At 47.3% G+C, this 11,965-nt stretch overlaps 4 protein-coding genes across 4 annotated transcripts; 2 read left to right on the top strand and 2 right to left on the bottom strand.

Annotated features, from left to right (window-relative positions):
- Positions 1-1,560: 1,560 nt before the first annotated feature.
- On the top strand, positions 1,561-2,522 carry EV420DRAFT_1477843 (uncharacterized protein; the record flags this gene model as incomplete). Its single annotated transcript, XM_060469448.1, has 5 exons — positions 1,561-1,578; positions 1,688-1,749; positions 2,002-2,091; positions 2,174-2,302; positions 2,465-2,522. The coding sequence occupies 5 exons, from the start codon at positions 1,561-1,563 to the stop codon at positions 2,520-2,522; spliced, it is 357 nt and encodes a 118-aa protein (XP_060332868.1).
- Positions 2,523-3,945: 1,423 nt separating this feature from the next.
- EV420DRAFT_1762306 (FAD dependent oxidoreductase) lies at positions 3,946-5,707 on the bottom strand (the record flags this gene model as incomplete). The annotated part of the gene is made up of 8 exons (XM_060480697.1): positions 3,946-4,345; positions 4,400-4,500; positions 4,553-4,864; positions 4,944-5,224; positions 5,280-5,305; positions 5,359-5,368; positions 5,429-5,520; positions 5,571-5,707. 8 exons carry the CDS (start codon positions 5,705-5,707, stop codon positions 4,069-4,071), a joined length of 1,236 nt encoding a protein of 411 aa, XP_060332867.1. The 3' UTR covers positions 3,946-4,068.
- Positions 5,708-5,881: 174 nt separating this feature from the next.
- EV420DRAFT_1762305 (uncharacterized protein) lies at positions 5,882-6,561 on the bottom strand (the record flags this gene model as incomplete). The annotated part of the gene is made up of 5 exons (XM_060480696.1): positions 6,382-6,561; positions 6,233-6,324; positions 6,165-6,174; positions 6,086-6,111; positions 5,882-6,030 (listed from the first exon to the last, which is right to left on the bottom strand). The coding sequence occupies exons 1-5, from the start codon at positions 6,516-6,518 to the stop codon at positions 5,882-5,884; spliced, it is 414 nt and encodes a 137-aa protein (XP_060332866.1). The 5' UTR covers positions 6,519-6,561.
- Positions 6,562-8,875: 2,314 nt separating this feature from the next.
- EV420DRAFT_1619484 (acyl-CoA dehydrogenase domain-containing protein) lies at positions 8,876-10,899 on the top strand (the record flags this gene model as incomplete). The annotated part of the gene is made up of 12 exons (XM_060475483.1): positions 8,876-8,902; positions 9,081-9,134; positions 9,290-9,323; positions 9,388-9,511; positions 9,567-9,676; positions 9,731-9,756; positions 9,810-9,928; positions 9,979-10,045; positions 10,102-10,209; positions 10,291-10,622; positions 10,670-10,754; positions 10,843-10,899. 12 exons carry the CDS (start codon positions 8,876-8,878, stop codon positions 10,897-10,899), a joined length of 1,143 nt encoding a protein of 380 aa, XP_060332865.1.
- Between the last annotated feature and the right edge of the window lie 1,066 nt (positions 10,900-11,965).

Below are 11,965 nucleotides of genomic sequence, written 5' to 3'. Positions count from 1 at the left end.
CGATTCCCCAGCATTGGCGTGTGGTTCTTGGTGGCGCAACCCCAGGGATTTCATGTGATTCCACTGACAGGTGTCTGGTGTGAAAGGGGAGAATGGGATCCTATCGAGTATTGGTTGGGGAGATTTCATTGGACATCGGCGCCTGGTGGATAGTGGGCATGGGTAGAGGAGAGAACGTACGTTGGATTCCGTCGATACCGCCTGCTGAGCTTAGTGGGAGTTCAAGCGACAGGGGAAAAGGAGGACATGCCTCGCAAAATTCTTTCCATCTGCGCAATTGAGCAGAGTGTTGGGCAGCAGGACCGGGTCGGTGACAGGTGGGTCCTTCTTTAGGTGCTCGCTTGGTGGATGCGTCGTCGGTCATGGCGGTAAAAGATACGTCGTTGCGGAAGTTGCCGAACGTCACGATCACGGGATTGCTAGTGACGGCCTTTGGTCCACGAGCAATCATTGTCTCGGAAAGCAACCCGATCATTGTCTCAGCACCCGTACTCGCCTCGCCTCTCTCATTCTCCCACCTCACCTCTGGCTCGCCTGCTCACCTCTGGCTTACCTCTCGCCTATGCTCGAGTGGCTCTCGCGGCGGCTTGCCTCTGGCTCGGTGCTCTCGCCTATGCTCGAGGGCTCGCTAAAGCTCGCTGCCGGCCCAATTCCAGCGCCTCAGACCACTCGGCCACATTGCCACAACCAGTAATAATTAATTTGCCTATACAGCTGGAAAACCATTTCGATATTCGACTACAGGCAGCAGCTATCATCGGCAAATTGGACAAAAATATATATGCACGTATAAGCCCGTGGCAAGGGTCAAAATGCATGGCAATGTCCAAAATAATTGCCGTGAGCCTTATATGCCCATATGAAGCATGAAGAATTGATAATCCTCCAAGTATGGTTATGAGTGTTTCCAATGTCAGTAATACATGTCAAGCTTTGCAAGGTACCAGCACAATTACTTGATGTCATATGAAAGTATGATGTGAGCAACATCTTACAGCGAGTTCATAACACCTAATAATTTTCGGGCGGCCTGCTGTATATACTACGCATATTTTCACTCTTAGAGACTTGAAATCTATAGCATATTTATTACTACCATAAAGAGAATACAGGTGCGTATATACGTTTAATGCTGTGCCTGTTTATATAGATGGGCTCGAATTTATACTGCATGTTCTCCCCCACTCTGCCCTTCTTCACTGCCAATCGCTTTCCAGAGCTGTCAGTTGGGAAGGAACTGGAAATTCGAGTCTTTCCAATCTTGAAAATACTACTAGGAAAAAGAATGTCAGTGCAACCCCACAACATATGAGAGAATCACCTCACTTTGTTGGACCTTCTCATCCACGATACCTCGGACACTATTAAAGGGCAACGTCACATGGGAAAGTGCATGCCCCATCTGTTTGAACACCCTAAAATGATATACGGAGCCGATCCCGAGGAGAGCCATTTTAAACTCACCGATGCTTGGCTCAGGTGCCCCTCAACACGACCGCTTCTTCCTCCAACTCTACAATACGTCGCTTCAGAAGATCAACGTTTGAACTTGATACATTGATGGCTGAGAGGATCTTGGTAGGTTGGGAGTTTGCGATTCTTCGAGAGATGGTGGCATGTTGCTTGAGATGCTAGCGTTGGGCCTTGACTTGTGACTGTATTTATGTTGAAAGAATGACTATTCTAGCTCCGGGCTCGGAAGAAGAAGTCCGCATCGGAGAAGAACGGGTCTAGAGGAAGGAAGACCATGTGAGTCTGTGTCTGGCCCAATGGGCCAGAGGCCTCCACGACGAGGAAACTTAGTTGAAACGAACCGCGAGCTATCACGTGGTGCATCACAGCCACCATGACGCGTCGATCTGGTGATCGCGCGACGCGAGCTGCTATCCTCCGACTCTGAATCAACTTGCACCACTAAGTAGTTGCATGCTCAGTTTTTCATAAAATGCACCATGTCACTTTTTATCATGTGAGTTTCCCCTTTCTTCTGTGTTCCTACAGAAGCGGGGTGTGGCCGAAAAATCAGTACACCCGAAGGACTCTCACTTCGCAAGAATCGCTGCGAAGTCAGTATTCAACTAGCGGGCTCAGGTAAAGCTGGACAAGTCTCCACACACAAAATGGGGACAGATAGACACTAGATTATGGAGCTGTCACGGACGTACACACATAGGAAAATGATGGCAAGGATCAGAGCTCTGGAGACAGTAGGGATGAAAGGCTTTGCAAAGAATGCACCAATTCTGGTGGATCTGTGGAGTCAAGCTACCGCGATGTCAAACATATGGGGGTCTTCTGATATGTATTATATTTATATGACACGCCTAAGAGACAAATACAATCGCTACTGCCATTTTACAATCAATCTGTGCAACCCAGACCGCATTTTATTGAGCTTATGGTAGCAATACATGAGTCGGAAATAATGTTATGCAATCTTGAAGGACAAGTTATTATTATGTAGGTTTCTAATGGCGTATGAAAAGGTCGCAACATCGTGCCTTGGTTATATGGACCCATAAGGCCTTGACAAGGCGGATAAGAATTACGCCGGACCGTGGTCGCCGTAACCCCCGGCAATTTTTTTCCCGATCTGCTGATGCACTATTAATTAATAACGCCTGCAAGGCCCACATCAGGGGCAAAGCCTGCTACGTTGACCCCCCTTGAAACCTCGTTTTTTATATAATTATGATAGTTTATAATAAACCAAACTTATGTATAATTGATTGATCCTGCGAGGTTTGCTGGCTATAATTCCTGCAGGAGAGATTGAATCAAGGCCCAAGGGTTATTCAAATCTTGGCTTGCGGAAAAAAAACGAGGTCATAATCAATAATAGTTAGCATTCAAAAAATAGTAGTATGAATGAGAGAGTACTACCCCTTGAAATGATTCACTCAGTGGTGGTGGCTTCTGCTGCTGAGAGAAAAAGACTCGCTCGGTGGCGGCATTCTGCCGCCACCAGCTCGCATTTTCTCTCAGAGTCAGAATCCTTGGCAAGATCGGCCGAACAACGCCGCAGAAAGCGTGATAGTAACAGAGGGTCACATGTAAACAGTGACAAGCGGTGACTGTGCCACCCCGAAACTCTGACTTAAACGGAAATTTTGAAGCGTTGGGCCGTGAATTTCTTCTACAAATAGAAATTTTTATGACATCGGACTTCGGGTTAAACTCAAAACTCGGCTACCACCATCCCTCTATAAGACCTACTACTAACGTAGCAGGAATATTCACTTAACACCAATGACTCTGTCGGAACCTTGAATCGCAATGAACCTCTTTTGAAAATTGTTACCTTGCTTTTCAGCAAGGTCTCCCCGACTCCATGACCTTTCACTTCCGAATCTTGTGATGAGCAATAAGATATAAGATGTCAATAAAGCGGCGCCGGCGAGACTGGTCTTTCGGCACTACTTCATTTACAGTCGCTACATTCGTACAAAATGCAAGGCCACTAGCGAGCCTCTTGCTTTGCGTGTCGTTTTTCAAGTCCAAAACAAACACTCCCCGGGCCCCCCCAGTGCAGGAGTTGGTAGTCAGTTAGTACATTACGCAGCCAATTGCCGGCGATATATACGTATATCAGATACATCTGGGCGAAATGACGAAGCTATCGAGCGATCTTTCCGCCAGATAAAGTCTGTTGCTAGTTCGTAACACGCTGTCAACATCTGCCCACTTCCATTGCCATGCCGGATGTTCTTGTAAGTTGTTCAGTCCTCCCAAAACTCCAGCATAGCCGGTATATTTGGCTTGCAGAACCCAGAAAAGCCAGCAACGTCGTGGGCGACGGCATGGTGACAAGCGTTGTCATGGCATCTTCTCCATTTTCTTCATCTCATGAAACGCAATCATAGTGGTAATGGTCTGGAAGGGAGGTAGTAAGGGGTATCTAATTATGGAGCTTATACTCCTGGTGAAAAGGTATCCAAAACGTTAGGAAGATCATGCTATTACCAGCTACCTCAAGCAGATCGGAAGCTTGGCGCCGGCAGAAAATGAGATTCTGGAAATACAAAATACTGGTACACGAAAATCATGAAACGGAAACAATATATTAATCTACAAGTTAGCCCGATACATTTCCACATTGAAGTTTCCAACCCGCCTCTCGAGCACCACTTGATCAATCAAATGCAGAACATCCACCGCACACCCGACAGAGAACGAGAAACCAGATCCTCCTTGCCCATACGAATGAACAATGCTGCTCGATCCCCCACGCATCCTATTCGGTCGCAGCTCCCGCTCCACACGTACATTTCCTACACGCGTCGGTCGCAGTCCTTGAACAACAGGCGCTACAGGATCAAATTCTGCATTCTCCAGTCCCGGAACACTGACAATGCCATCGTTAGTGGACCGGAGACATCGCATATTAGGGAGCACATACAATTTGTTGCACCGCTCACGCATACGTTGGATCTCAGGTGACTCCATCGTGAGGTTAAGCTCCCACCTATGCGGCTGAGCGATACCACCGAGGATAAGGATCTGAAAGTGAGGTAAATCAAAGGAAATCGAATAGACGACTGGGTGAACATACGTTATCGTTTCGGGGAACTATGAACACGATATCTTCATGCTCCGAGCTCAGTTCGTTGTCGTGCATGACGGCCAGAGCTTCTGTAACCTTCGGGAACCGCTTCCCGTCATTCACTAACCGGATCAGACCACCACGTAGAGGGTAGCATGACTTGTCTCCCGCAGATTCGAATGAATTTAGACCAGTAGCATTGACAATTGCAACGGCACCATAGGTCTCCAGAAGCTTGGCCTCGGAGTCCAAGAGATCACCATCGATGCGGCGAGTGATCAGCTCCGCGCCTTTCGCCTCGACCAGATCATGGAGCCAGACCTGTTTATGAGAGTGAATACAACCGACAATAAAATTTGAGAATGAAGGGACTTGCCATGTACGCGTCCGTGTCGATGACAGGAGCCAGATGGGAGTATGCATCGACAACGCCGGCATTCTGGTTGACTGCATGTTTCGCAATCAAATCCGGGTCCCGGACGAAGCCCTTGATACACGACGCTTCGATCTCGCGCATCTTGCTCAACTGATCTGGGAGGTCTTCGATTGCTTTTCCGAAGAAGAAATTGGCTGTGCGCATTTTGATGGCGGGCAGGGATTTGCTTAGCTGGTCGAAAATTCGGTAGGATGTCAGTGACCATCCTTTGGACAGAGCCAAGGACTTCGCATCTGTGTGCTGGCCTATACAGTGTGTGATTGAGCTTCGAAATTCCCGAATGGAGTGACGCAGTCTTACCGCAGACGGCTGGAGGATACTCCCACCTGGTAAATAGAGGTTTAGTTCCGGGCTGTAAATGATATGTGTATACACCTACAACGCTCCGGCTGGAAAGTAATTTTTTTTTGTCAGTGACGGATTGCAACTTCAGCAAAAGATATGCTTACCGATCTGAGACGTGATACGAGGCGTCGCTGGCGCCCACTGCTCTGACACCACAGTGACATCGTATCCTGCGTCGAGTAGGATCCAGGCGGTCCTATCAATGCAAGGATGAGCTTGACAATATGAACAGTATGATGCACCCACGTTAGACCAGTCACGCCGCCACCGACGACGAGTACACGTTGTCTGTTTCGCGGTGCACCCGTGGCGTTTGCAGATGTGTCGAGCACAAGAAGACCCTTGCTGAGACCCAGGACGGGAGTAGTGTACAATGAAGACATGTTTCGCAAATGTGAAACGGTTGAATCAAATGGATCGAATAGCTAGAGGCTGAGGAGGCTGAGAGACTAGAGGGGGGGGTGATAATGATGAAGGATGTAGAATCTCGAGCATCTTATACTGCTGTAATCTCTTTCTCAAGACTGAAAAAAAAATTAGTCGAACTTCACAATGGACTACGGCGTAGCCAAGATCACCGTTCTGTCGGACACCGCCGTGAACTGCAAGTCAAAGTATGCGTTTGATCTTAGCTGGTCGAAAATTCGGTAGGTCGTCAACGACCATCCTTTAGATAGGGCCAAGGAACCAGCGTCGGTGTGTTGACCTGTTGAAGTGGTAAGTGCATCGGGACTAGGACTGGGTTATAAACCAACACCTACCACATACGGCAGGGGGATACTCCCACCTGGAGGGAGGTGGTCAGATTCAAGACGAGAGTCAGGTGCAGAATAGACTTACAGCGCTCCAGCTATAAATTATTTCCAATCAGAAACCCTATATACTGCAAGCATCAAATTACTACTTACCAATCTGAGAGACAATACGGGGTGTTGCAGGCGCCCACTGTTCTGCCACGATGGTGACATCGTATCCTGCATCAAGCAGGATCCAAGCGGTACTGCACGTGCATGGGTGAGCTCGGATAAATAATAATTGGGCGAAATGGCCTACGTACGTTAGACCATTGACTCCTCCGCCTACGATGAGGACGCGCCGGCCGTTACGACGTGCACTTGTAGCGTCTGAGGATGTGTCAAGGACGACAAGACCTTTCTTGAGACGCAAGACTGGGGTCGTTTGCGACGAAGACATTTATATCAGTTCGAGAGAAGTTTGTAAATTAAAGAGATGCTGGTTTTGGAGGACTGGAAGGTGGATAATGATCATTAGAGACGCGCATTGAAGCCTTTATACTTTTTTTGATTTTTTTTCGGGACTTGGCAATGGCATCCATTCGAGGTTAACAATGGATGACGGGGTAGTGCGGTGCAGGCGTGACCACCCACCGTCGGACACGGCGTTTCCTGGAATGATGGTTGATCCTTTCAGGATCACGACTGTGAGTTTTTTAAGTGTGGTCCTTATGGTTTCCTAATAGACAAGGGGGGATTTCTGTCGCTGGTGATCGTAGGACGTAACGCACGTGGGCGATCCATCGAACGCAACTGCAGGGTACCAAAAAGCTTCTGATGAAGTCTTTAGTACTGAAATATTAGAATAATCCTTCGACTGGGGGAGAACCCAGGAGCGAAAGATTTATGAGACGAAGATGGTGACCTGAAAACTATTTTCGTCTTCGTAAGATGGTGCCCTAAGAAAATAGGTGCTCAACTTTCCAAGGCAGAATACTTTGATGCCTTCGAGTTGAGACCTGTTGTTAGAAACTGCATGTGATGATGAAGCAACGCAGTTCTGAGCCTGACTAGCAGAAAATTCCAGATTTGCCTGCCAACTGAAACGAACCCCAAAAGAAAGACCGCCCGTATAAGATGTATCAACGCTTAACCGTCGGGGCGAAGGATATTTTGGATCATTTGATCAAAGCCCACTGGGAACTGAGGGTCATTGGAGCACTTTTCTTGAAGGGAAATATGAACCATCAAAGTCTGGGCCTCCCAGGTGCTCGTCCAGAATGAAGGTATGATGCACACCATCTTACCCCGCGTCACGAGCGTATGCAACCATCTATGATTGAATCACGAGCATGTTTCACGGTAATACAATGCCTTCGATGATGTCCTCTGAGGTGACCATGGCGTTATATAGTCGAAGTAAAGACACCACAACTAGATTTCAAGATCGCATTGCCGCGACAGGCGTAGGAAAACTATCCTCTCCCTGTAATTTCGTGCCGCTCGTAGTTGAGTAGCGTTTAACCTCCCGTTTTTGACAAGGAACATGCGACTGAAAGATTATTGGCGAACATGTTGACACGAAAAGGGGGAGGGATCTAAACTTGGTTCACTTGTACGAAGTCTTACCGCTGGATCCCACACAAATTTGAGGTGCCGCTGTCGGGAGAACCGCGAAGACAGCGGTCTCTCATAGGTAGTATTGGTTTCCCGGAAACGCTGACCCCTCATTTTGATTCAAATCTACTCCGACATTCGGTAAAAATTGAAGCCATGCTCGGTCAAATGGTCAAAGTAATCATATGAAACCTCAAACTGCGTACCTATTGCGTTTACATTGGTTGGCTCCGTGTACCCAGGCATTCAATGAACAATGCTAGGTACACTCGTTTTTTCCTGAGAATTTCCGAATCTGCAGTCCATATGGGATCAGGTGTACTCCGCTCGGTTAATCCAATCGGACATTGATCATCACCAAATGTCCATCCTTGTCGTACCCATGCTATGGCCATTGGCCGGACGCGCAGTCGTTCCTAGAACGTTTCCCTTTGCGTCACATTCCGCTATTGCAGTACACTTGGGTTACTTAATTTATTTTGCGTGGATTTCCTGCCTCTTGAGTCCGAAATCGTCAGAAAGTTACCGCCGGTGGGAAGAGTGAGTGATGGTTTAAAGGAAGAGCAGAGTCATTGAACCACGTGCCTCAAGCTGGATCATCAGTGCCAGTTCAACTCGTAAACTTCTCCAAGGACTCTTCCCTCCCCTCCCCTCAGCTAATCTTTCTGCTATTACCCAACCCGATTTACTTTTCTATTTGCTCTCTTCCCTTTTTTTGTATCCATCGATAAGGCCACCTTAATACTTAGGTATCAATTCAAGTCTCTCGATCCAAGTACCTTAATGCAGTCTTCTCGGTGCAATGGGCTATCACAGATGATAATCTGCATTTAAACAAACGATCGTCTGGGTGTGTATTTAACGGTGCTGTGCCGTTTGTATACTATTAGGTTGTATTACTTAGATTCTGAATGCAATAATTCCAAGGTTCTGCTTTACGGAATCCGGCTGATGTACTGACATGACAGCACAGGTCTTCGGAGATTTTTCAACCGTGGTTCGTGGCAATCTGGATGCCTAACTGAACTGCGCAATGCGTAGACTCGGATACATCATACATGTCAGTCGACGAAAGACAGCCGAAATGAAATCTATCGGTCCGAATTAGCCGGTAATTTCGGCCGATCCTAGCCGATCCGATGCTGGAGAGTGCCCTCTTATGCCACTTCTTGGTTCGTCCTTGAACTTTGTCATCCAACCATGTCATTGTTATCTCGCTCTCCCTTCGTGAGTACAGTTGCCCTCAAGAGAACTGGCTCTGTACGTTTTGCTTCTTCGAGTTAGTCTTGAGCTTTTGTCTTGGCCAATCTCAAGTTTGCTCATGCGTTTCAGAATTCGCCCAGTTCCAGTGGGAGGTACGTTTCCCATTCTCCGGTGACATGTCTCATTTTAATATCGTCACTAGGACCCTTTGAATGTTGAGAACCTTCTCACTGAGGAGGAAATTGCGATTCGGTCAGTTTACCAGTTGAATTATCGGGACTTTCCTGACATCATATCTTGGCAGGGACACTGCTCATCAGTACTGCCAGGCAAGTTCCAATCGAAAATGAGGAAATCTCTGCATCTGCAGATTCACCTCTCAGTCGAGTAGTGTTAACCCAGTACTTCTAGGAAAACCTTCTGCCTCGCGTCTTGGAAGGATGGCGTACAGAAGGCCTGTGAAAATGACAATACATGCATCTGTGTTTCTCGCGTTAACAACTCTATAGAATTCAATCCGAAGATCCTACCTGAAATGGGAAAGCTTGGGCTTCTAGGCTCTACAATTCAAGGTTATGGATGTGCTGGAACGAGTGACGTTGCGTATGGACTCATCGCACGAGAAATTGAACGGTAAAATATTAGTCTAGGTCATTTTCGTATCTGCTGAACTGCTAACTGCTAATAGAGTAGATTCTGGGTACCGCTCAATAGCGTCTGTCCAGTCTTCTCTTGTCATGCATCCTATCAACGAGTTTGGGACGGATGCTCAAAAGGAGAAGTACATACCTCGTCTTGGTCAGGACCAGCTTTTTCCACGTGTGTATCGATAAATGACTTTGTTATGAACAGCCAAGGGTGAAATTGTTGGCGCTTTTGTAAGCATGTATATTCATGTCACGGAGTCGCATCTTAACGTGCGCATCGTCAGGGGCTCACCGAACCCAATCATGGGTCGGATCCGGCGAACATGGAAACTACAGCCGAGGAAGTAGAAGGGGGATTCATCATCAACGGAAGCAAGACATGGATTTCTAATGCACCTGTCGCGTACGTTTGGGTAGTGTTCACGAGGACTGACTGATTCTCAAGCTTTTCAGCGATGTGTTCATAATTTGGGCCAACTGCAAGTGGGACCAAAAGATCCGTGGATTTATCCTTGAAAAGGTAAAGCAACTGTGATCAACACGTCGTCTTTGATGTACTAAGCCTTGTTCATTAAGGGAATGAAAGGACTCGACACGCAGGCAATCAAGAATAAAGTAGCGTTACGAGCTTCTCTCACAGGATCAATCTTCATGGACTCTGTCCGCGTGTCCCACGATGCACTTGTTGCCTAAATCAAAGGGATTGGGATCACCGTTCTCTTGCTTGAACTCTGCTCGGTATGATGTCTTGTCGTACCCTTACAGACACTAATGTATCCAACGATCAGGTATGGTATCTCGTGGGGAGTCATGGGCGCTCTGGAGGATTGTGTCAACCGGACGAGAGCGTATGCGCTGGAACGGCATCAATTTCAGCGTCCGTTGGCTTCATTCCAGCTCGTTCAGAAGAAACTAGTTGATGCCCAGACGGAGGTGACCTTGGGACTCCTAGCCAGTTTGCAAGTCGGCCGACTCAAGGAGGCCGGACAATATTCACCTGAGATGATAAGTATGATCAAGAGGAACAATTGTGGGAAAGCTTTGCAACACTCGAGGATTGTGCTGGATATTTTGGGCGGAAATGCCTGTGCTGACGAGTCAGTCATTTACATTCTTCTATGTCGCCGGCGCTGATAAGGAGCAGATATCATGTTGGAAGACACGTTGCCAATCTGCAAGTCACTAATACATATGAAGGTAAAATGTGCTATCCTCTTTCACTAAGCTACGTTGACATATCTTTTTTTGAAGGAACTTATGTGCGTATCGTATATAAGTGCTGCTGTTTCTTTTCGTTCATTGAAACTTTGACTTTAGGACATCCACACTCTGATACTTGGGAAAGCGATGACTGGTATACAAGCATTTTTCTAAACATGGACCCAGCGGTAATTCATGTACGTATAAGTACACATGAACTTGGAATTTTTTTATTTCGTCTGGTGCTATTCAGCGCCAAAAGATTCGATCGACTAGTACAACAAACCCAAGGGACTATTGGCATTATCGAACCGTCGGCACATGCGGAATTTTGGAAAGGTTCCTTTCTTCCCAACGAGAGCCCGTTGTCTGCTGGTTCTTCCGATGTCGGTAGGCTCCGGCGGCAATGAGGTTACTGTGTTATGTAAATTAACGTTTGAACAAGGTACACGCAATTTCCGACGACGAAGGAAGGGTGACGACTTAGGGTCAAAGATCGGAAGAAGCCGTTGTGAGGTCTTGAGGAGCAAGAACCCTCCTACATGTGTGATGCGATCATGCGTTACACCCGTCATCAGGCCAATGCCTGAAAGCCTTTTGGCCTCTTCTCCGACATCGTGACCAGTAACACGGAAGCGATTGCCCGCCTCTTGCCCTCGTGCTTTAGTATGGTGCACTCGTGAGACTTCTTGTTATCCTGGGTAGGAGACGAAAACAGAACGAGAAATAACTGGACGGCCTAGACCTTGATGCGATTCTTCACAAGACTCTGGGTCTCTGATCAAATGATGTTCGAACGTCCTCTAGCGCCCCGCTTGATCTAGCGTCTCTGGCGATGCTAGGGTGCTCTCTACTTCAAAATGGGAATAAGCCTATGTTACGGTAGAGTGCCGCCGTTTCAGCTTTGTTTCCGGATTTGTCGTAGTACGTTAAATCGGTCCAGACTTCGCCATAGTTGAAGGTGCGTTCACTTTTGCTAGGCTGCTACTATTTGTGATCACTCGGTTCACATCAGAGACATCTTATGCACGCTACTGTCCCATCAAATCACACACAGAAATGTCAAGGTAAGACATATGCTAGACTTATACCACCAAAATTTCCTGGACAATAGGCGGTTCTCTTTGCGGCCGGCAGTTGTTCAGGGGCCTCCTCTGGATGATGGAGAGGTCACGAGTTCGCAGACGTAAGTTGTGATCCTACATGGATCAAACGCATACTTTGACTTGCAGTTCACGGC

This window comes from Desarmillaria tabescens, assembly GCF_030435595.1.
Source record: "Desarmillaria tabescens strain CCBAS 213 chromosome Unknown EV420scaffold_11, whole genome shotgun sequence".
In the NCBI taxonomy this organism is placed as follows: domain Eukaryota; kingdom Fungi; phylum Basidiomycota; class Agaricomycetes; order Agaricales; family Physalacriaceae; genus Desarmillaria; species Desarmillaria tabescens.
Note: the sequence above shows the minus strand (reverse complement) of the source record. Positions and strands in the feature narration are given on the sequence as shown.